The 22,932-nt window shown below is 39.1% G+C and overlaps 2 protein-coding genes across 2 annotated transcripts in view; one reads left to right on the top strand and one right to left on the bottom strand.

Moving 5' to 3' along the window:
- The window catches only part of nt5dc1 (5'-nucleotidase domain containing 1), an 81,495-nt gene extending 58,845 nt beyond the window's left edge, over positions 1-22,650 (bottom strand). Inside the window, exons 1-6 of the mRNA XM_051645518.1 lie at positions 22,103-22,650; positions 21,509-21,600; positions 19,751-19,822; positions 19,509-19,618; positions 16,928-17,007; positions 15,868-15,949 (exon numbers count right to left, since the gene is read on the bottom strand). Of these exons, the coding sequence (XP_051501478.1) occupies positions 15,868-15,949; positions 16,928-17,007; positions 19,509-19,618; positions 19,751-19,822; positions 21,509-21,600; positions 22,103-22,195 (529 nt within the window). The 5' untranslated portion in view covers positions 22,196-22,650. The remainder of the gene's footprint in view (positions 1-15,867; positions 15,950-16,927; positions 17,008-19,508; positions 19,619-19,750; positions 19,823-21,508; positions 21,601-22,102) is intronic.
- On the top strand, positions 10,866-15,568 carry LOC127410314 (collagen alpha-1(X) chain-like). Its single transcript, XM_051645513.1, has 3 exons — positions 10,866-10,996; positions 11,335-11,458; positions 13,150-15,568. The coding sequence occupies exons 2-3, from the start codon at positions 11,350-11,352 to the stop codon at positions 15,018-15,020; spliced, it is 1,980 nt and encodes a 659-aa protein (XP_051501473.1). The 5' UTR covers positions 10,866-10,996; positions 11,335-11,349; the 3' UTR covers positions 15,021-15,568.
- Positions 22,651-22,932: the final 282 nt, after the last annotated feature.

Genomic DNA, 22,932 nt, shown 5'->3' with positions numbered 1-22,932 from the left:
GACTCACTGAACATTCACTTGACCGTTCTGAGGAAACTGGGCATCTTTTTTGTTTCTTTTTATGCTGGTTCAGCCTAGCGGCTGGAGTTTGTTTTGTGTAGTAACACTCCTTCGGGACAGTGTTGTGGATAAATCTGCATGTTCTTTGTGCTTATGCCTCCTATTGGCTGGAGTTTGTTTTGTGGAGTATTTCTTGAAGGACATTGGAGTGATTAGGTCATCTGCTACACTCATGTAACAGCCGGCTCACTGAACATTCGTTTGACTGCCTGAGGAAACTGAACAGCATTTTTGTGTGTGTGTGTGCTGGTTCCGCTAGCAGCTGAAGCTTGTTTTGTGGAGGAACACAACTTCGGGACAGTTATGTAGATGAATCTACATGTTCTTTGTGTCTGTTCTGCCTATTGGCTTGAGTATGTTTTATAGATTTTCAATTGTTATGTAATTCTGTCTCACAAAATTTGTATAGAAACACTGGATTTGAGCAATCTGACTGCAAATTTGTCACGGGGACTCTCGTAGGTGTTCATGGACTGTTTGAGTTTAGAGCGATGGACGCCGGTTGGCGCTGTCGTGCGCGTGGTTAATGTGCACGTTTTTCTTTTTCCTGTTTGTTTGGATCTGGGGGAAGTTAGGGGTTTGATTATTGCACTAGTGTTGGAATGTGGTCTTTATCATTTTGTTTTTGACACACAATCAATTTTTTCTAATATGTCAAAATGTAAAATGTTAATATTAGTGGATTATCTCTCTCGATGTGGAATATGAATGAGATGGGGAACCCCATAAAAATAAGGAAGGTTATTTATTTTCTTAAACTAAAGAAATATGATATAGTGTTTCTTCAAGAAACGCATCTTTCCTCACAGGAAACTGAAAAATTTGGGAAGATATGGGGTGGGCATGTTTTCTTTAGTGCTGGCTCAAGTAAGAGCAGGGGAGTCATTACACTGACAAGTAAACATCTACAATTCAAATGTCTCAAACAGAGTAAAAATAAATTAGGAAGAGTCATTATTGTTTTAGCAGAAATTCAGGGGCAAAGGTTGATTTTGGCGAATATTTACACACCAGGGCTTTTTTATAGATCTTGAAGGGATGTTGCAAGCCGTTGGCACCCCTCATGATATAAAATTGGGAGGAGACTTTAATCTTTTGATGGACTCAGTCCTTGATCATAGTGAAGCAAAAGTGTGTAAGCCCCCTAAAGCAACATTGATGCTTCACAGGCTTTGTAAAAATCTTGGTCTAACAGATATTTGGAGACTTTTGAACCCATCTGGTAGGGACTATACATTCTTTTCATCAGTTCATAAGATTTATTCTAGAATAGATTTTTTTAATTTATTTCTAAGTCCCTCATTTCATCTGTTGTTGACTGCTCAACTGGAAACATCTTAACTCAGATCATGCCCTGGTGAGTTTAGAGGTGTTATCACATATGGAGAAAAATAAATCATATAGTTGGTGCTTTAATTTATCCCTTTTGCAAAATCCTGATTTCCAACAAATGTTAAAAGCTGAAATCAATGTTTATATGGAGACCAACTGGTCCTCAGTAACCTCTGTGGGCGTGGCTTGGGAGGTACTAAAGGCGGTTCTTAGGTGTCGGATCATACAGTATGCCTCATTCATCAAAAAATCCAAAGCACGAGAACTCGTGGAGTTGGAAGGGAATATTAAAAGTGCTGAGGCAGAGCTGAAGCGCCGAATGTCGTCTGATGGCCTCAGAGAATTGACCCGACTGAATTACAGATATAATACTATTTTGTCGCAGAAGGTGGAGGTTTGGCTATTTAGGGCAGGACAGTCATACTTTGAGTCGGAGGACAAAGCAGGAAAACTTTTGGCTACATATATAAAAAGCACAGAGAGTCTTTTTCTACCATTCCCTCAGTGAAATCTGCTGGTGGTGAAATTTTTACCTACGCCATTGATATTAATAATGCTTTTAAATAATTCTATCTTAATCTCTATAGTTCCATGTCATTGTCTACTGATGAAGATATTAGAAACTTTGTGGAACCATTAGAATTCCCTAAACTGACGACTGAGCAAAAAAATTCTCTTGATTCTGAGATAACCTTGGAGTTGAGTTTGTAAGAACTTATGCTACAGAATTAGCTCCACTTTTGCTAGAAGTTTATATGGAATCATTAAAGAATGGAAAGCATCCGCCAACCATGACGCAAGCCCGGATCAGTCTGATTCTTATAAAGGACAAAGATCCAAGTGAGTGTAAGAGTTACCGTCCAATTTCCCTGATCCAGCTAGATGTTAAAATATTGTCAAAAATTTTGGCTAATCGATTAAATAAAGTTATGACATCTCTTATACAAATAGCTCAGGTGGGGTTTATTCGGGGCCATAGCTCTTCTGATAACATTAGGCATTTCATCAATATTATGTGGCCAGTGGCGAACGATCAGACTCCGGTGGCTGCCATCTCACTTGATGCCGAAAAGGCGTTTGATATGGTAGCATGGGATTATCTTTTTAACATTTTGGAAATTTACGGGTTTGGGAGTACATTTTTTGAATGGATTAAGTTACAAGTACAAACAGTACAAACAAATTGATTAATTTCAGATTATTTTACTCTGGATAGGGGCACCCGGCAGGGTTGCCCTCTTTCCCCATTATTGTTCTGTCTTGCCCTGGAACCATTATAAGAAAGGAAGCTGATTTTCCAGGGGTGGTGGCGGGAGGTATGGCGCATAAGCTTTTGTTTACGCAGATGATATTTTAGTATTCGTCCCCAACCCCACTAGATCTATGCCTTGCCTCCACAGAATTATCAATTCCTTTTCTAAGTTCTCAGGATACAGAGTCAATTGGTCTAAATCCAAAGCTTTGGCTCTGACAGCGTACTGCCCGGTAACAGCTTTCCAGCCGGACGCCTTCCAATGGCCCAAACAGGGCATTAAGTATTTGGGTATTTTGTTCCCAGCAAATTTGTGTGATTTAGTCAGAGTTAATTTTGACCCTTTAATAAAAAGGTTTTCGAGCAATGTGGGCAGGTGGGCTTCAGTACATTTATCTATGACTGGGAAGGTTAATGTTATCAAAATGAATTGTATTCCATTATTGATAAAAGTTGATTCCATGTTTTCATGTGCTGTTTGTTATTAATTTGAGTTTGGAATCAATAAAAAAATGTTAATGACAAAAACAAATGTTTCCATGACAATGTTGGGATTCAATATAGTGAAAGCAAATTACTCTATCACATATGGAAAGTGACGGTGGTGCATATGACTATATATAGGAGCTCAGTAAAATTAGCATAAAATCATAGGTTTTCCAGCACCACCTCTCCACTTAAGACTACACAGAAGCTCAGAGGAAGACCACATCACAGAAGAGGTAGATGATCTCACCAGACAGCAAAACCCAAACTCCTTGGTGAACCACACCAGAACTCATTATGGGCACCCTTTCTGGTGAGCTTCTGACTCTTTGCAAATCTGTCACAAAGGAGTAAAGAGGTCAAAATGTTCCTGTAAATATGTAATCCTTGGAGTGATATTAAATTCTGCTTTAAAGTTGCTGTAAAACCTTAAAAACATGGAACATAAATCCACAGAAGAAAACACATTCCTTTGAGCTGAACAATTGCTTTCAATTGAATCAAATAAACAGTGTTTTTAGAACGGAATGCATTAATTTTGATAAGACAAACAAAATTTGGAGGAAAACAAGTAAAGTTGCCACTGTGCAGTCTTCTCTTTTGGTTCCAGAGAGAGCACTCAGTCAGGAACTGACTGAACAGAGCAGAAAAAAGAGACTTCAGCTCTTGAGGTCTGTTGAAATGTGGGGCTGTCAGGAGGACCATGATTGTGTTGGTGGACAGCTGTGAGCTGTAAAACTGAGCAGCTTCTAAATCAGATACTCAAATGTAACTACTGCATTTACTGTATTTTTTTATTTATTTATTTTTATTAAATGCTGAAACTGCAGTCAACTACATTGCCCATATTGATATATGCCCAGCTATAATGTTCTTCACCTCAATCGATCATTATTTCATGAAAATTCAGTCATCGTTTACTCACCCCTGTGTTGATATAACTCTATGGTATTTACTTTCTTTTTCTTAACACAAAGGGAGAAATTGTGAAAAAACATTGTGCTCAGTGATGTCATAAAATGGTAGTTTATGGTGACTACCTCTTCAAGATTCAAAAGTATAATTCAGAAGTCTAATAAATTATTCCATGATACTCATGATTTTAATTAAAGCATATGATAAAGTTTGGTGAGAAACAAACACACCAAAATCTAATGTTTTATTTAGTGAAAATGTTTACTGACCATTGATCTGCTGTTTATGATAGGGCACGAGGGCAACAGTTCACACAGCCCCCTCGCGGCATTGGGGCATTCTAGTGAAAACTAGTTTGTTTATATAAAAACAGCACTAGTGACAAAAGAACACAACACAGCTGCACACAAAACAGAGAACAGAACTTACTAAACATGTCTGAAGAGTTTGTAGTCAAAGAATTTTTGTATTTCTATGCCCAGCCTTATTTTTTTGAAAGTTTTTAGACCGGTGCCAGTTCACAGTGGACGGAGTTACCAAACCTCATTGTATGTTTTCATAAAAATCATGGAATAATTTATTAGACTTCAGAATTATACTTTTTCATTCTTTTGAATCTTGAAGAGTTAGTCACCATAAACTACCATTGTATAACATCACTGAGCACAATTTTGTTTTTTTTTAACCAATTCTCCCTTTGTGTTAAGAAAAAGAAAGAAAAAGAAAGTAATATGGGGTTATAACAACACGGGGGTGAGTACACATTGGTCATTTTTGGGTGAACTAATTCTGTAATTAATCCTTAATTATGGCAGGCAAATAAAGCAAACTTTTTTGAATAAGGCTAATTCTATAGTAAATCAAATATAAACCTAATTTACATACAAAGGAGGCATGTGTGCACTAATGAGAATGTGTTTTGGTTATAAAATGTCCTCACCTGCAGTTGTTCAAATCTGCACATGCATGTGCTGAACTTAATAAAGTGCCTCCTCATTGCTAGCAAATGATAAGATGCATTTGGATTTTTAGTATCAACTAATTGTAGGTAAACATCTGTGTTCAGCAATTTAACTGAGAAAGAATCTGCAAAAGCCAATTCAGTGTGTCAGTGAAATGGCTGAATAATTCCAACTGAACAGCATTTTCCAAACCTGTTTGACCATTTCATTGAAAAGAACAGACTCCAAATAGTGATTTGTCCATGAATCATGCATCACTAGTTCTGACCCAAAAGCAGATAAAAATACAGGGCATACAACATGACTGCTGAAATTGAGGTTGGTATTTGGTAATTTTCCTTGTCAGACAAGGATTTAGCAGTAAAATTTTACTGGGACACAGCAGAAATTTACTAGGTGTTGCGTTTATAGCGACATCCCTGCTGCTGAATTAAGTGAATTTGCCCCTCTGTTTCAGCAGTAAAAAATCAAGTCATTTCAAACAGAGCTGGGACATTATACGCTTTAATTTCAGAAATTAATAGCTGATTAACGTGTCAAAATTATGCATGCAATAAATGTAGTATCCATTTTTTTTTCACTTTCTGAAACCTCAGTATTGTTGTTCCTTACTTCCTATGACAAAAATTTGCATATATACATTTCCAGGAGGTACTTGCTCAACTCGACTGCACATCCTGGCACAGAATCTGATTGTGTGGAGCAGTGCATGGTTATTCGTTATGCACGACGCATGTCTCAGGCTTAACAAACACGGGAGTGGATTTACTGAACGGAGAATAGAGCGTTCTGTCATATCTCTGCACACTGCCCGAAAATGCTCACTCACTGTCATCTGATCCAGTGTCAAAAACGAAACGAGCGAGAGAGACCCAGCGTGTGTGTAAGACTGAACAGCAGCCAGAGAAAATAATAGTTTAGAGATTTTAAACTTCAGCAGATTAAACTTCAGCATTACATTTGTTAAATATTAGGGCTGTTGATTTAATGCGTTAATTCAGTGCGATTAAATATTTAAAAAAATATAACACATTAAATAAATGTACGCAATTAATCATGTACCCTGACCGTAAAAATTGAATAATCCTTCCATATTAGCAATTCAAGCATGAAGTACCACCTGTTTTCTCCAGGGGGCAGTAAGCAAAACTTCAGCTGTACAGGCAACGCACACCTCACACAAACAGAGAACGAACCAAATTTTGGGCAGACAACACAAGATGAGAACACGGTCTTGCATACAAACACAGCTTGATGGAGCGCAAATCCGAAGGCAGGGATCTCAAGACGTGTTTTTCTTTGTTTAGAAAACTTCATTTAACTTGACACAGTGACCTAAAAACGATAAGTTTATGGTGCCCCAAAAGCATCCGTCTGATGCAGATGTACATTGTCCTTACACAAGCCCTTCTAATAAATTTCGGACTGATTGATTAGTTCAATTGCAAAATTGATTGCTGTGAACTGTAGGCCAATGAAAGGCTTATGTTCAATAATATGGAAATAAACAATATATTGCATTCTAAAGCAATTTTTGTATTGTCTTTTTTAATGCTTAACCTGTGTGCCGAAATAATTTAATGCATTTTAATTTTCTGTTTTTTTGGTATGCCGATTAATTAATCGGCATACCATGTAATTAATTCGATTAAACATTTTAATATCTGTATGCATAGTGTCTTATAATACACTGGCAATGTACACTTAAGTTTATCAATGTGGTAAACAATTGGACCAGATGACATTCCAGGAGCCAGTTTATGGCAGAGCCCTTCTCTAACTGTCAAGGTAAAGAAGAGTGGCTCCATTTTGACTGGATCATGGCAGGACCAACACAAACAAATGCCAAGCAGAGCCATCAGATAAGCTGCTTGGACAACTACCAGATACTTCAGAAAGTAAGGCCCCAGACCTTCCAACATGTTGGAAAAGACTTCTCATTGGTCCATGAGTGGTTTCTTAGCAACCTCTCAAACCCCCATCCTAAGGTCTGCCCTAAGAGGTGAGAAGGGCCATAATATTCTTCAAGACCTCTTGAAACAGCATTAACTTACCATGTGGCAAAAGTTGAAACAAAGAAGCCACAAAGACAAATCTTAACACAAACTTTTATTCCTAACATGGACAACAACTGCAACATATCCACTCCATATTTGTTTACAGAACTGTTTATGTAAATTGCAGTTGTTTACTTAGCACAATAGTTCACACAAACTGAACTATGGTGGTATAAATTAATGCATGTGTAATATGTAATCTTTCAATATCATGTTTGGCTTCTATATCCTCAGAAAAATGTCTAGAGTATTTTTGATGAGGTTTGGAAAATAAACAATGCATAGATGAAACTTTAAAGACATTGTTTTAACTATGTACTTTAAAATATGAAAATGTTCCACACAGAGAAGGGAGGGTGAGCCACACTGTGTGGGACCTCTCTGATGTCAGCAGCCAATCATAACCCTGAAACAAGAAGCGCCAAGCTGAAATCTCCTCCTTACAATCAGCCACACCTTTGTTCTGAGTCCCTGTCCAGAGAGTCATTAACAGGATACACTTCTTAAACACCATTGTCCTGAGTCCCTGTCCAGAGGGTCATTAACAGGATATACCTCTAAAACACCTTTGTCCTGGGGGCCTGGGTAACTCAGTGAGTATTGCTGACTACCACCACTGGTTCAAAGTTCAAATCCAGGGCATGCTGAGTGACTCCCGCCAGGTCTCCTAAGCAACCAAATTGGCCCGGTTGCTAGGGAGGGTAGAGTCACATGGGGTAACCTCCTTGTGGTTGCTATTATGTGGTTCTCTCTCTCGGTGGGGCGCGTGGTGAGTTGTGCATGGATGCCGTGGAGAATAGCGTGAAGCCTACACACGCTCTATGTCTCCGCAATAACACGCTCAACAAGCCACGTGATAAGATGCGCGGATTGACGGTCTCAGACGCAGAGGCAACTGAGATTCGTCCTCCGCCACCTTCGTCCTCAGTCAATACGCCACCACGAGGACACGAGGAATTCCGTATTGGGAACTGGGCATTCCAAATTGGGGAGAAAAAACCAAGAAAAAAAAAAACCTGAGTTTGTCCTGAGTACCCGTTCAATGGGTCGTTAACAGGATACACTTCTATAACACTTCTCCGTTCTGGTCTCACTCCATTAGAGAGGATAACAGATCATCCAACATTCTTTGTGTCCATCCGAGACAGAAGAAGATCGAACAAGTACCACGTCTCACTACAAGAGACTATTGCAGCGCCCAGTTCGGAATCCCTATACCAGGGAGATAACTACAGCAACAAGGTTTACCTCTGGCGAGCAAACCTTCTCTTTAAGTTTCGTGCATCTGCGTGTTCCAGATGATGAATCTTGCACTGACATAAGGGCTGTATATCTGCATGTTTCAGATTGGAAGAACCCTCTTGGTGCTTCCAGGAGATCAGCATTCCTCAGCTCCTTTGTGCCCAAAGCTGTTGAAACGAAATCCAGCTCCTTCCCCACTGTAACGTGGCCCTGAGCCCCAGTGAAATATGTCGCTGTCACCAAACTCATCGATCAATCAAGGAGAACATAAATATCACTACTAAAACTTTCCAGAGACCTTGGCATTAGTGTTTACTATCAGTTTATGATTACCTAATGTTCCTTAGATTTTATAACCTGTGTATCAAATGAGTTAATTGTTTAAATAGAAATAAGGTTCATCTTATTAATTAACAGAGAAACAGCAATTGATCTTTCCATAATATAACAGTCATACTTTGCCATTGCTACATCCAATTCAACCACTTACATCTTTCCATCCTATGCACTTTATTTTATTAGTACCATTTTGTAGGTTTTGTTGGTTATTCTTGTTTATCTTTTTGTAAATAAAACTAATTTTATTGCAACTGTGTGTTCCTTGTGTTGATGTTACAGAAGAGCTCTAAAGGGTTAGGCTGCTCTAGAATCCTTCAGATTATTTTCATGACCAGCTCCCTCCAATTTACATATTTTTAATTTATTGAATGGTCCATTTGGATCGTTTTTCTACTGTTAAGGAGAAACTCCTTAGCTGGTGCCCCGAGGATGGAGGAAGGGGCTGTCTGATATTAATAATCACAAACACATACACCTTAAGAGAAGTGTGATCAAAAATCACCACATACTTTGGTGTCTTATTTCACGCCCAGTTTATTTCAATTGGTGCCAGAGTGATTCTCACTACACCAATAAAGCTTGTGTTAATTGAATCTGCCCATTTGATCCTATTTTTTTTTTTAAAAGTCCACTGGAAAACACCAGAAGATTTTGCCCAACTTTTATTACAGCATGTCCACTGATTTTATGGCATGTAAACATATACTAGTATTAAAGATGTATACCTGTAAAAACTTATCTAATTAACTCTTTCCACAAAAAAATAAACATTTTAGCATGTACAATTAAAATAATTAAAATAAAGGATGTCCAACCAAATTCTTGCAAGGTCTTGCTAATGTATAATGTCAAGTACATAAATACAAGTATAATGTCTACTGTAAATTTACAGTATTTATGATATTTTAATGTTTGTATTAATGTACCATGTACCATGATTAAGCACAATTAATCACATAAAACTATGCGATTATTTAGTTTAAAAAAATTGATTCACAGCCCTCATTTCTAAAAGTTAGACTGCATCCAAATAAAGAAGATGGAAAGTGAGGTGCTGTGTTATATCATTGAAAAGTACACCTGCTCTAGGAAACAGACAGAAACCACTGAAGTCTACAGCATCAGCCCTCCTACATTAATTGAACAGACAAGTGAATTAGATCCCTTACAATAAAGACAGTGAGCTCAAATTAATTCCACATCACAGTTTAAAAAAAAAAAAAAAAAATGCTGAAACAAATTCAATGTGTGAAAATTCAGTAAGTCCAAACAGCATGGGGAAATGTTTGGAACATGTAATTGACAGATACTGTGTATTAACCTTAATTATAGAAGTACAACTCAACTTCAACACTGTTATTTTATCTGACACTTGCCTATCATCAAGATCCTAAAAATAACTCAAATCATGAACCCTGTGGCCAGTGTGCCAAACAGATAACACATGTGGCCAAAAAAGGCTTCAACTCTGCCCTCTGCTGTTCAAGGGTAGATTTACCACACATCCACACATATATTCTGAGGTGTGGTTTGACACTGTTCATGAGATGTTTATAAAGACATAAATCACCACAGAGAGGAAAAAAGGTGGGAAAGGCATTGAGTCTATAAGGATATTATTCTCACAACCAGTTATTTAATACTGCATGCCTAGAAGGCTCTATCGATTCTTAAAGAGAAAGTTAACTCAAAAATGAAACTTCTGTCATTTCTGTTCATTTACTCACCCTCATGTTGTTCCAAACCCACATGACTTTCTTTCTTTCTTTCATGGACACAAAAGCACATGCAAAGCAGAAGTTAGCCTCAGTCACTATTCACTTTAATTGAATTATTTTCATACAATTAAAGTGAATGGTGACCAAGGATAACATTCTGCCTATAATATGTCCATATGTGTTTCAAAGAAGAAAAATAGTCATCTGGGTTTGGAACAACATTAGAGTGATTAAATAATGACAGAAATGTAATTTATGAGTGAACGGTCACTTTAATTAGCTTATAGCATCCATACCTACATATACAAAACGCCTACTGAATTAAAATTTGTGAAGATTGACAGAAAGGATCAAAGAAAGCATGGACTTAGATTCAAATCATGGGTGATATCAAATTATGCTAAACTGCCATGCATTCACAAAGGACACTATACCCTTCATTAAGACTGACATCACAGAAAGAGGAGGAGGAGGGAGATTCTTGGTGCTGCTGGAGAAGCAAATTTGGTATAAATAGTGGAATCCATTCCTGTAAACAACAAGAGTTCCAAGGACAGACTGGAAACTTAAGGATACACAGATTGTCCAGGACCATAGTCTGACCCCTTTGACTTCTGGAGCTCCAGCCTGCTGGTGGGTACAGCCACTCTATGGCCCTCTGCTCTGGCCGAATACTGTAGTGGGAACATCTGGTATTGCTGGGTCGGGTGGGAGCTTTATATTTAGATGCTACAGTGCCTATGTATGATGTTCCAGGGCCGCATTCGTTGTCTCTTGAGTCTGAATGGGAGGCTGACATGAGTGTGTACTTGATGCTTTAAGTAATTTGGTCTTCGTTTTCACTGTATGCAGTATCTTTAGATATACTGCAATAACGTGCTTCTAAAGCTTTACATTTTGAGTGCTAGGAGAGGACATGCATTTCATTTAATTTGTATTCTTCTTACACTCATTTCATAATTTATTTGCAGGTCTAGCTTCAGAAAATGGACCTCAGAGTAACAAGCATTCTTCTTCTCCTTGTGGTATTGGCTAAGGCAACCCCTGAGAGATATTATCATGTGAAGAAACAGCCCTATCCTACAAAATCTCATGGTGAGTTTACAACTTCTGTTTACTTCTAGTATATGTTCTTAAATATTTATTTCATCGCTGTTATGCTCTGTCACATGGAACAAATCAGAATATTTCTATAGAAGAACAGCAGCTTGAGGTGCAATGTTAGAAGACACTACACTGCTTGAGTTTTGCATACAAAGGGTGCCAAAATATATATATATATACATTTATACAAATGAAAATTAAATGAGCCATTCTCATTGGTGCCAGGCTACTTCAGTCTCTCAGATAATTTCTTGCTGCTTTGATAATGTTTACTTTGCCTTTAGACACAATATCCATATAATCCTACCAGTTATGATCATGTGCATGCCTAAAACTGAATCTTTATCTAAATTCAACAGACATATCAAACAATACTTTTAATATCCACCCCTTTTGCCAAACAGCATGCACTGCCCAGAACGTGTTAACTCTACCAGAATGAGTAATCAAGCCTCTCAAAACTGTGCAATGTGCATGACTACAAACACTGTTTATTGCTTTTTGGTTGTTAGACATAAAAAATTAAAAGGGTTCTACAATCTACTACATCTGAGAATTGGAAAATCTCCAAAACAGATGTTACCACATTACAACAGGCACACCCAAAATAAGCCACAATTAACTAAAATGTATATTTTATCACAAAAACTGTGGGTGCAGGAAGTTAAATATGTTGTTATAAATCATAATACACACTCAGACGTTAAAGTCAGGGTTCAGTTCAAGTTCAAGCAACTGCTGACCACAGCTTAAGGAGTCACTTGCAGTTTGGGTAATGCCTGGTCATTCAGCCTTGGCCCATAGTGCTACGTGGTTTTACGAAAGCTGAAAATTAAACTTCAAAACAACAATTTTATGTCAGCCTGAAAAAAAAAAATGTTTCCAATGTAAACTTTCACAATTTTTCATCATTAATGTACTAAAAATATACAAAAAATAACAAAAATATACTGGCCTATAGCCACAGTTCTTGAAATCTCCTGGGTGCAAACACATACAGAAGGTTTACCTCTCCACCACAGCCATTCTTTCAATTATAATAAAAAGTCTGCCTGCTGGACAGCTATAGTCTAACAAATACTTTAGAACAGCTACTCATGGGGAGCTTCTACTGCTCCTAAAAAGGATTAGGTTAAGAAAGATATAATCAGATGATTTAATTCCAAGATATGAAGTCTCTTTCTGTCCATATGCACTGCTCCATCACAACCTCTCATATAACCAAATACCTCATCATAAATCAAACAACATCAATAGATTAATTAAATTTTGAACTTAAGTTTAAAGTAAAAGAAATACCTTAATTTATTAGTTCAACATTAATTTTTTTCCCTAAACATGTTTGCTAAATGACTAGTGAGATGAAGTGGCACAGAAAATGGGCCATCTGATCAATACTTAAAGCCAGTGGACCATGATGGCTTTCATTATCAATAAAAGTTGACAGAATCAGATAGCACTCACAAAGAACCGCACAAAGATTTAACTTGCCTAACTTCATACACTGTAAATAACAATTTAATCAATTAATAACTAAATTTTAATGATTAAATAATTAAAATAATTAGTTTAAGAAATTTCTTAAAGCAATTTTAAAAAGAGAGTTTTACTATATTAATTACAGTATATTAGAGATAAATTCATGTGATGTAATCACAATTCTCTTCTCTCTTATTTTTCAGCTGTTGCTGGTACCCCTGGTTCCCCAGGTGAACCTGGGGCCCCTGGCCCACCTGGCTCACCTGGCCCACCAGGCATTCCTGGAAAAAATGGTGTTGGACACACCGGACCTATGGGCCCACCTGGACCACCAGGTCCAGCAGGCTACTCCTCACCTGGTAAACCTGGCAGCCCAGGTTCACCTGGAAAACCAGGTGCACCTGGAATTCCAGGTGAGAAGGGACATCCTGGGCCTGCAGGACCCCAAGGTGCACGAGGAGCACCAGGATCACCTGGAATCCCAGGACCAGCTGGCATTTCTTCTCCTGGAAAACCTGGAGCACACGGTCCTCCAGGGTCAATGGGCCCACGTGGAGAACCTGGCCTAAAGGGGCAACCCGGAATTCCTGGGCTGCCAGGTCAGAAAGGAGAACCTGGCCATGGTATTCCAGGAGGACCTGGAAGCCCAGGTCCAATGGGCCCTCAGGGGCCTTCCGGTCAGCCTGGTCAGCCTGGAATTGGAAAGTCTGGACCAGTTGGATTTCCTGGAGAGCCTGGAAAGCCAGGAATGCCAGGTAGGGATGGGTCACCAGGTCCTATGGGGATTCCAGGCCCAAAGGGTCACACAGGGGCACCTGGAATAGGAGCACCAGGAAAACCAGGAGCAAATGGCGCTGTAGGTATGCCTGGACCAATGGGACAAAAAGGTCCTCAAGGACCAGCAGGTCAACCAGGAGCTCCTGGTCTTCCAGGTACTGGCAAACCTGGATCAAATGGACTTCCAGGAGACAGAGGAGTACCAGGAACCCCAGGTACCACAGGCCAAAAGGGAGAGCCAGGGCCAACAGGTCATGCAGGTCAGCCAGGTCCTGTTGGGCCAATAGGTTCACCTGGCCCTCAGGGTTCTAGGGGATTCCAAGGAGAACCAGGTGCACAGGGAGCTAAAGGTGATATTGGTATGGTTGGGGCACCAGGGCCGAGAGGTGCTAAAGGTGAGCAAGGTGCACAAGGCTTCACAGGAAAACCCGGTATTCCAGGTGCAGCAGGTCCCCCAGGCCCAATGGGTCATATGGGACATCAGGGTTCCAAGGGAGAACCAGGATTTACTGGTGCTCCAGGTATCCCAGGTAGCAAGGGACCACCAGGAGATAAGGGACATCCAGGTCTTCAAGGGCAACCAGGTGGCAGGGGTGAAAATGGTATCCCTGGAGCAAGAGGACCAGTCGGCCCAGTTGGACCAGCTGGTCCACCTGGGCTGAAGGGCCATCCAGGACTCCCCGGGCCCCCTGGTCCAGCAGGGTTCACGGCTAAAGGGATTGCTGGACCACAAGGTCCTCCTGGGAATCCCGGTTCCAGAGGTCATGATGGTCTCCCAGGTCTACCAGGACCTCCTGGGCCCCCCGGCCCCCCAGGCGAGTTTGTTTACCACCACGAGAAAAGCATGCCAATTAAATCCCATGAGATGGTAATGCCTGTTAGTCACGAGATGATGAAGGCACCTATGTCAGCATTTACAGCTCTTCTTACCACAGCTTATCCTAATGCTGGAACACCAATTGTATTTAACCAGATTGTGTACAATGGAGAGAACCACTATGATCCTAACACTGGTGTGTTCACCTGTCAGTTTCCAGGACTTTACTACTTTTCTTTCCATATGCATGTCAATGGAGCAAATGCTTTGGTAGCACTTTATAAAAATAGAGAGCCAGTCTTGTTCTCTTATGATGAGTACAACAAAGGTTTCCTTGATCAGATGTCTGGCAGTACTGTGCTTATGCTGCATACCGATGACACGGTGTACATCCAGGCTCCAGATGACCAGTCCAATGGCATTTATGCTGATGAAAATGTTCACTGTTCTTTCTCTGGGTTCTTGATTGCCTCAACGTGATAAACACGCTCAAGAAAACCTCAAATTTTCTAATTAAACAATTGTCCTAAATTTTCCCATTGCCATAAGTGAAAGTCAAAGAAAATATAAAAGGATGACTGATTTAGAAATATATTTTCTGTAGCTTGAATTAACTTCTTGTACATCTACTTAAGCCCTATTTGTATGGAAATATTTTTGAAATCTCAATTGTTATTGAAATAACGACATTAAAAATGATTCAAGAAATTAGACAAAGGACCTATTGCATCTGCCTAATAAACTGAACTGGTGCTGATGTACTGAAACGGTGTTCTGTGTTTGCCTTTTTTGGTGCTCATGTTTCAGCATAAGGTTCCTGTGTTTTTGTGTTTGGAAGACCTGGTCTCTTAGCACAAAATGGCCTCTTTAAGACACATTCAGCGAGCCAGGCTATTTAAAAATGTATGTATAAATGGATTAAAAAGTGAATCATATTTTTTTTCATTTAACTCTTTAATATCTCACAAGGTGTTTAATTGTATGTGCATTATAATACCCAAAACAAATAAAGTTTCCGTGCCAGTGTTGCTGCTTGTGTTTATTGTAGTCAGAGCTAATGCTATCCAAAGTCAAGTGCTCCTTTCTTTCTCACAAATGTAAGTGCCTCTTACCTTCAAACACTGACCTCAAAATCTTTCTATAACAAAAGCAAACATATGGGCTAACTCAGGCTAACTTATAAAAACAAAATATTGTAATTTTGATAATTCAGTCTATGTTCTCTCAGTTTGGCACACACTATGAATAAGACCTTAGATTATACTGTATCAGAATTTAATTACATTGTACAACATATTGATAATAAACAAGGGTTATCTCTACATACCCCGAAATGCAGATGTGTTGTAATTATGGTCAATGGCAGCAACAATGTCTTTCCAAAAGTCAGATGTGATTTCAGCTCCTCGCTATGGTAAAAAAAAAAGAAGAAAATAAGGCACATTTAAACAGATGTTTACCTACACCGATGAGCCACAAAATTAAAACCACCTGCCTAATATTGTGTAGGTCCCCCTCGTGCCACCAAAACAGCGCCAACCCATGTTATTCTTGATGTTATTCTTCTCACCACAACTGTACAGAGGAGTTATTTGAGTTACCGTAGACTTTGTCATTTCAAACCAGTCTGGCCATTCTGCGTTGACCTCTCTCATCAACAAGGCATTTCCATCCACAGAACTGCCCCTCACTGGATGTTTTTTGTTTTTGGCATCATTCTGAGTAAATTCTAGAGACTGTTGTGTGTGAAAATCCCAGGAGATCAGCAGTTACAGAAATACTCAAACCAGCCCGTCTGGCACCAACAATCATGCATGCTATTATCTAATCAGCCAATCGTGTGGCAGCAGTGCAGTACATAAAATCAAGCAGATACGGGTCAGGAGCTTCAGTTAATGTTCACATCAACCATCAGAATGGGGAAAAAATGTGATCTCAGTGATTTTGGACTGTGGCTGGTTTGAATATTTCTGTAACTGCTGATCGCCTGGGATTTTCACACACAACGGTCTAGAATTTACTCAGAATGGTGCAAAAACAAAAAACATCCAGTGAGCGGCAGTTCTGTGGATGGAAACACCCTGTTGATGAGAGAGGTCAACAGAGAATGGCCAGACTGGTTTGAACTGACAAAGTGACTCAGATAACCACTCTGTACAATTCTAGTGAGAAGAATTTCATCTCAAAATGCTATTCTGAGATGAGGGGTTGGTGCTGTGTTGACAGCACGAGGCAGACCTACACAATATTAGGCAAGTGGTTTTAATGCTGTGGCTGATCGGTGTATAGTTAACCTATATTGACCCACCCATACCAAATTTTACCTATATTGCTAATAAAGTGAAAAAGATATATATCATTTTAGAAAATAATGTAATTATTTTTACCTTATGTAACATGTCCACCACTCTGGCACAGAGAAGAGCACCAGGGAGGTCAAAATAGTTGTCATAAAAATAGTATTTTGCTGCAAGGTAAGGACAGCTATTTGAAAATAATGCTCTATGTCAAAAGCCAAACTTAGAGCTGAAGTGTGTCATTTCTGTGACACTAGCATCACCAAATAGAATTGCAAAAATAATCACTGTTTAGACAGATTCCAGATAACACCCCCTGGCTTCCATTGGTTGTTCAGACAGATATTCCCACCCCAAAATTCCCACCATTGGTTGAGCCAAATGTGTCAGGCTTGACGGGCCGTTAAAACAAACAGTTTGATAGCGCCGCAGAGCCACACTGTTACACTTTTAGGTAAAATCATCCTACAAATGGTCAGTATCTTTTGTCTTTGTGTCATCTTGGACTTGCACTGTCACCTAGCGGCTTGGATGCAGCATAATTTAAAATCAATAGTTTTCAGTTTCAGATGCCATTGTAGAAATTTAGTATTCACAGTCAGCCATGATTACTTTAATCAATGAGTGAAAGTGTCAAATAACAGGACGGATACTGAGATTAAGCGAGTAGTATTCGGCTGGTCATGTGATTCTAACATGGCAGCGCACATGTGCGGACCCTCTCCATGTAGAATAAAACAGCTTTTATAAGATTACTGATATGACTGGAGTCTTCATTTTAATGTGAGTGATCATGATTTCCTACAGTGCTCACAGCGCTTCACTTTTTCCACATTTTGTTATGTTACAGCCTTATTCCAAAATGGATTAAATTCATTATTTTCCTCAAAATTCTACAAACAATACCCCATAATGACAACATGAAAGAAGTTTGTTTGAAATCTTTGCAAATTTACTAAAAATAAAAAACGAAAAAAAAATCACATGTACATAAGTATTCACAGCCTTTGCCATGACACTCAAAACTGAGCTCAGGTGCATCCTGTTTCCATTGTTCATCATTGAGATGTTTCTACAACTTGATTGGAGTCCACCTGTGATAAATTCAGTTGATTGGACATGATTTGGAAAGGCACACTCCTGTCTATATAAGGTCCCACAGTTAACAGTGCATGTCAGAGCACAAACCAAGCCATGAAGTCCAAGGAATTGTCTGTAGACCTCCGAGACAGGATTGTATTGAGGCACAGATCTGGGGAAAGGTACAGAAAAATTTCTGCAGCATTGAAGGTCCCAATGAGCACATTGGCCTCCATCATCCGTAAATGGAAGAAGTTTGGAACCACCAGGACTCTTCCTAGAGCTGGCCGCCCGGCCAAACTGAGCAATCGGGGGAGAAGGGCCTTAGCCAGGGAGGTGACCAAGAACCCGATGGTCACTCTGACGGAGCTCCAGCGTTTCTCTGTGGAGAGAGGAGAACTTTCCAGAAGAACAACCATCTCTGCAGCACTCCACCAATCAGGCCTGTATGGTAGAGTGGCCAGACAGAAGCCACTCCTCAGTAAAAGGCACATGACAGCCCACCTGGAGTTTGCCAAAAGGCACCTGAAGGACTCTCAGACCATGAGAAACAAAATTCTCTGGTCTGATGAAACAAAGATTGAACTATTTGGCCTGAATGGCAAGCATTGTGTCTGGAGGAAACCAGGCACTGCTCATCACCTGGCCAATTCCATCCCTACAGTGAAGCATGGTGGTGGCAGCATCATGCTGTGGGGATGTATTTTAGCAGCAGGAACTGGGAGACTAGTCAGGATCGTGGGAAAGATGAATGCAGCAATGTACAGAGACATCCTTGATGAAAACCTGCTCCAGAGCGCTCTGGACCTCAGACTGGGGCGAAGGTTCATCTTCCAACAGGACAACGACCCTAAGCACACAGCCAAGATAACAAAGGTGTGGCTAAGGGACAACTCTGTGAATGTCCTTGAGTGGCCCAGCCAGAGCCCAGACTTGAACCCGATTGAACATCTCTTGAGAGATCTGAAAATGGCTGTGCACCGACGCTCCCCATCCAACCTGATGGAACTTGAGAGGTCCTGCAAAGAAGAATGGGAGAAACTGCCCAAAAATAGGTGTGCCAAGCTTGTAGCATCAAACTCAAAAAGTCTTGAGGCTGTAATTGGTGCCAAAGGTGCTTCAACAAAGTATTGAGCAAAGGCTGTGAATACTTATGTACGTGATTTTTTTTCTTCGTTTTTTATTTTTAATACATTTGCAAAGATTTCAAACAAACTTCTTTCATGTTGTCATTATGGGGTATTGTTTGTAGAATTTTGAGGAAAATAATGAATTTAATCCATTTTGGAATAAGGCTGTAACATAACAAAATGTGGAAAAAGTGAAGCACTGTGAATACTTTCCGGATGCACTGTACATATATTGCAAAATTACAATTCATGTCTTTAGGAATTAAAATTTTAATGAGGAAAAAATGAGTGCACCTTTAAGCTGGGGTACAAGAAAGAACTTTAACATCGAAAAAATTTCACACATCAGCTTTAAGTGTAATTGTATAATAATAATACATCATAAATTAAAATTCTCAGATTCAATAAATTGTTAATATTATCCTGTCATCTTAAAAGATAATAAAATCTTAAAAACTTACCAGATCGTGTGTATGAGGTATTGAGGCTATTAAAATGCTTCCATTCTCTTTTAGGACCATAATGCTTTGTTATGTCGTCAGTGCTAAGGTTTTTAGTGCCATGAGTTGCCCTACAAGTAGGTATGTTTATAAATAGATTAATAAACAATAAGAGTATTCTATCTTAGACTGTTACACAAATACGCACTGAAAAATTGTATTTCCGAAAAAAGAAGGGAAAAAAACCACTTAAAATGACTTACCGCAAGACAGTACCATCCACTGCCAACTTGACCAAGTTCCCCTCCTCAAGGTCCACCACAAGACCTTTAAAACTGGTCACATGACAACATGCAACTGTATGTGTGTACTAGAGAGACAAACATGCTCATACTAAGGTAAAAATGTATTACTTTGGAAACAAGCAGCCAAAATAAATGACATAAAGACAGAGATGGGAAGGTTACTTTTGAAATGTATTCCACTACAGATTACAGAACACATGCCGTAAAATGTAATTTGTAACGTATTCTGTTAGATTACTCAAGGTCAGTAACGTATTCTAAATACTTTGGATTACTTCTTCAGCACTGGTAGATTTTTTCACTTGTTTTGACTATAAAAACTCTGCCAGTACAGTAAGACAAAATACACATGTTAAAAATACATTCTCTGAAAAACTTAAATATCTTATGCAGTGTTGTTTCTAAAACAAGATCAATCAAATTGAGCTTGTTTTAAGGATTTTTAGATATTTTTACAGGAAAACAATACAAAAATTATTATCAAGAATATGATTTTTGCCCTAATATCAAAGGTCTTACTAGAAAAAATAAATTATGATCTAACATGAATTGTCTTGATAAAAAAAAATATGATCATGCTTGGTAACATGTGCATGTAAAATGGCTAGAAATAGCATTTTAGCGTAGCGTAAAGCTGACAATTTACAAGGTTTATTTCTATTTCTTCTGCTCCAAACTTACTTCAAACTTACTTCTCTGTCTGCTCGTATGAATGTAACACATCATAAGAAAGTGTTTCACCGCTGTTCAAATGCACTTTGGATCGCATCATTTATATGTATAAATGTTTTCCATCTGAAAGGACTAAATATTAAATGAAACAAATGACAATAAAATGCAAAGTAATCTCTTCAGTAATCAAAATACTTTTTGAATGTAACTGTATTCTAATTACCAATGATTTAAATTGTAACTGTAGTGGAATACATTTAATTATATTTTGTATTTTAAATATGTAATCCCGTTACATGTATTCCGTTACTCCCCAACCCTGCATACAGATATTTTACCCAGTTTAGTCATGTTTACTATACAGTATGTGTCTGAGTGACAAGTACACCTGCTGGAAACAAGACTCAGTTCATTCAACAAGTTTCATTTTGATTCCAACTTTAATGGCACTGGCATTTAGAAAATGGTTAGGAAAGAACATGAAATTTCAGATCTTTGTCAGATAGTCTGTGATACGTCAACCCTGAGATGTGTTTCAGGTCCTTGTTGAAGCATGAAGGACTTCCTATATATCCAGAATCCTGACTGAATGCCATGCCTCTGAATTATGCCTCATGCCTGTTTACACCTGGTATTATAGCTATTAAGCATGAGCAAGTCATGGACTTTAGGGAAAATAAGGCGCAATCATCACTGGGTTTTTTTGTTTGTTTGCTTTTGTTGGCAAGTCTGTAGGCAAGTCTTTGTCTTGGGATCTCTGGAAGCCCTGTAATGCCACTGATGCTGTTACTGATGTCCCAGCATTTTCACAACATCTACATCATCGTCTGCTTTGTGCAGGCATTTAATTTTCATATTTGATTCTGATTCTTATTCAATTATGATTGCAATTCACTTATGATTATTAGGCTATTATGAAGTGTCATAGTAAATCACCAATTGATAATTGTGTGTTGAAACTAACCAGTCATGAAGTGCCTGGTTTCATGCAGGTACTCTCAATACTTTTAATAACCATGCATGTGTTTTGCTGCAATAACTCACCAGAAATCCCAAGTAGCAGGTGTCAAATGAAGCAGATCTTTGTCATAACCTTTATGCTCCACCAGATACCGTGCAAAACTCTCATAGATCAGCTGCACAAAGAGGGATGGAGAAATAAATGAGAGCAATGACAAGAGGCACCATCACATGCAGATGGCCTATAACCATTACTTAAGCTTCATCTCGCGCTATTACAGGTAGACTATGTCTTGCTCTACACAAACTAATCATCAGATGCATTTAATGCAAATGGTGTTTGCATGAACATCCTCCTTGATTGACAGATAAAGGAGACACCACTCTCACGTGCTTATGGTGTTCTAACAGGGCCTGTCAACCAGATCAAGCTTTTACATCAGCGCATCATGAAAGCACTTTCATGCGACTGTTCCGATCAGGTCCAAGTCAAACCTGGATCTGCATTAGAGTGCGCATACATTTCTGGCTTATTAAAACCTCCGCATCCAGAAAGTTTAACATTAAATGTATAATGTTATATGTTTGGTTGCAGAGGTGCAAATGGTCCAATTGCGTAAGCCCTACTAACGTGTTTAAGGTCGCGTGTTAGATATGCATGATGCCATTTCGACTCACCCTGGAGGTCTCCTTCAAATGGTATCGACAGAGAGTATGATCCAGATCAAAGCCAATTACATCACACTCCGCTAGCGAGAAGTACTCACTCATGGTATCGGGTTGATAGGGAAAGAAACGTGAGAACTGTGGAGATTACAGGCTCGGAAATGTCTCGCAATGACAGAGATGACTCAAAGCTGTCGATGCAGCTCGCTCGGTAGCGTGAGCCTCCAATGTGTTTGTCTGTCCTACAACACGTGGGGTAGCAGCAGCTACAACAATGTCACAAAAAGACTACAAATCGTGTTGAGCGCATATCTTCTGCACCAAACGTTTATCTGCACTACAGCAGTAGTTATATGGATTCATTCATACGAACAACACGAATCGTAATATCATGCTTGCTTGTGTGAACGTGAAGAATAGCTGAACATTCGCGCATTTCCGGGTACTGTTACCGTAATAATGTTAACAAAATGCACATCCATACAGCTACTGTATCCCAGCTAAAAATGTTTGGTTCCCTTTAGTTTATGGTTATACAAATAAAACCTAAAACTAACTATTAGGGAACGTTCTGTGTATGTTCTTATAAGGTTGTCACGTAAAAAAAAACGTCCCTACAACGTTCTGGGAAGGTTAGTTTATGGTTATAAAAATAAAACCTAAAAATAACCATTAGAGAACGCTCTGTGTACGTTCTTATTAGGTTGTTACGCAAAAACCTCCCTGCAACGTTCTAAGAACGTTAGTTTATGGTTGCAAAAAAATAAAACCTATAGAGAACGTTTCTAGAATGTTAGGAATTGGTTCCGCAATAAATAACCAAACGGGAACCAAATGCTAAC

Source organism: Myxocyprinus asiaticus, chromosome 19 (assembly GCF_019703515.2).
Source record: "Myxocyprinus asiaticus isolate MX2 ecotype Aquarium Trade chromosome 19, UBuf_Myxa_2, whole genome shotgun sequence".
NCBI lineage: Eukaryota > Metazoa > Chordata > Actinopteri > Cypriniformes > Catostomidae > Myxocyprinus > Myxocyprinus asiaticus.
The sequence above is the reverse complement of the archived record's forward strand: the minus strand, read 5'-3'. Positions and strand labels throughout refer to the sequence as shown.

Excerpts from the sequence above, each read along its gene's own strand:
- LOC127410314 (XM_051645513.1), top strand. The coding sequence starts at position 11,350 with ATGGACCTCAGAGTAACAAGCATTCTTCTTCTCCTTGTGGTATTGGCT. Across the intron at positions 11,459-13,149 it reads CTATCCTACAAAATCTCATG|CTGTTGCTGGTACCCCTGGT; the intron begins GTGAGTTTACAA and ends CTTATTTTTCAG.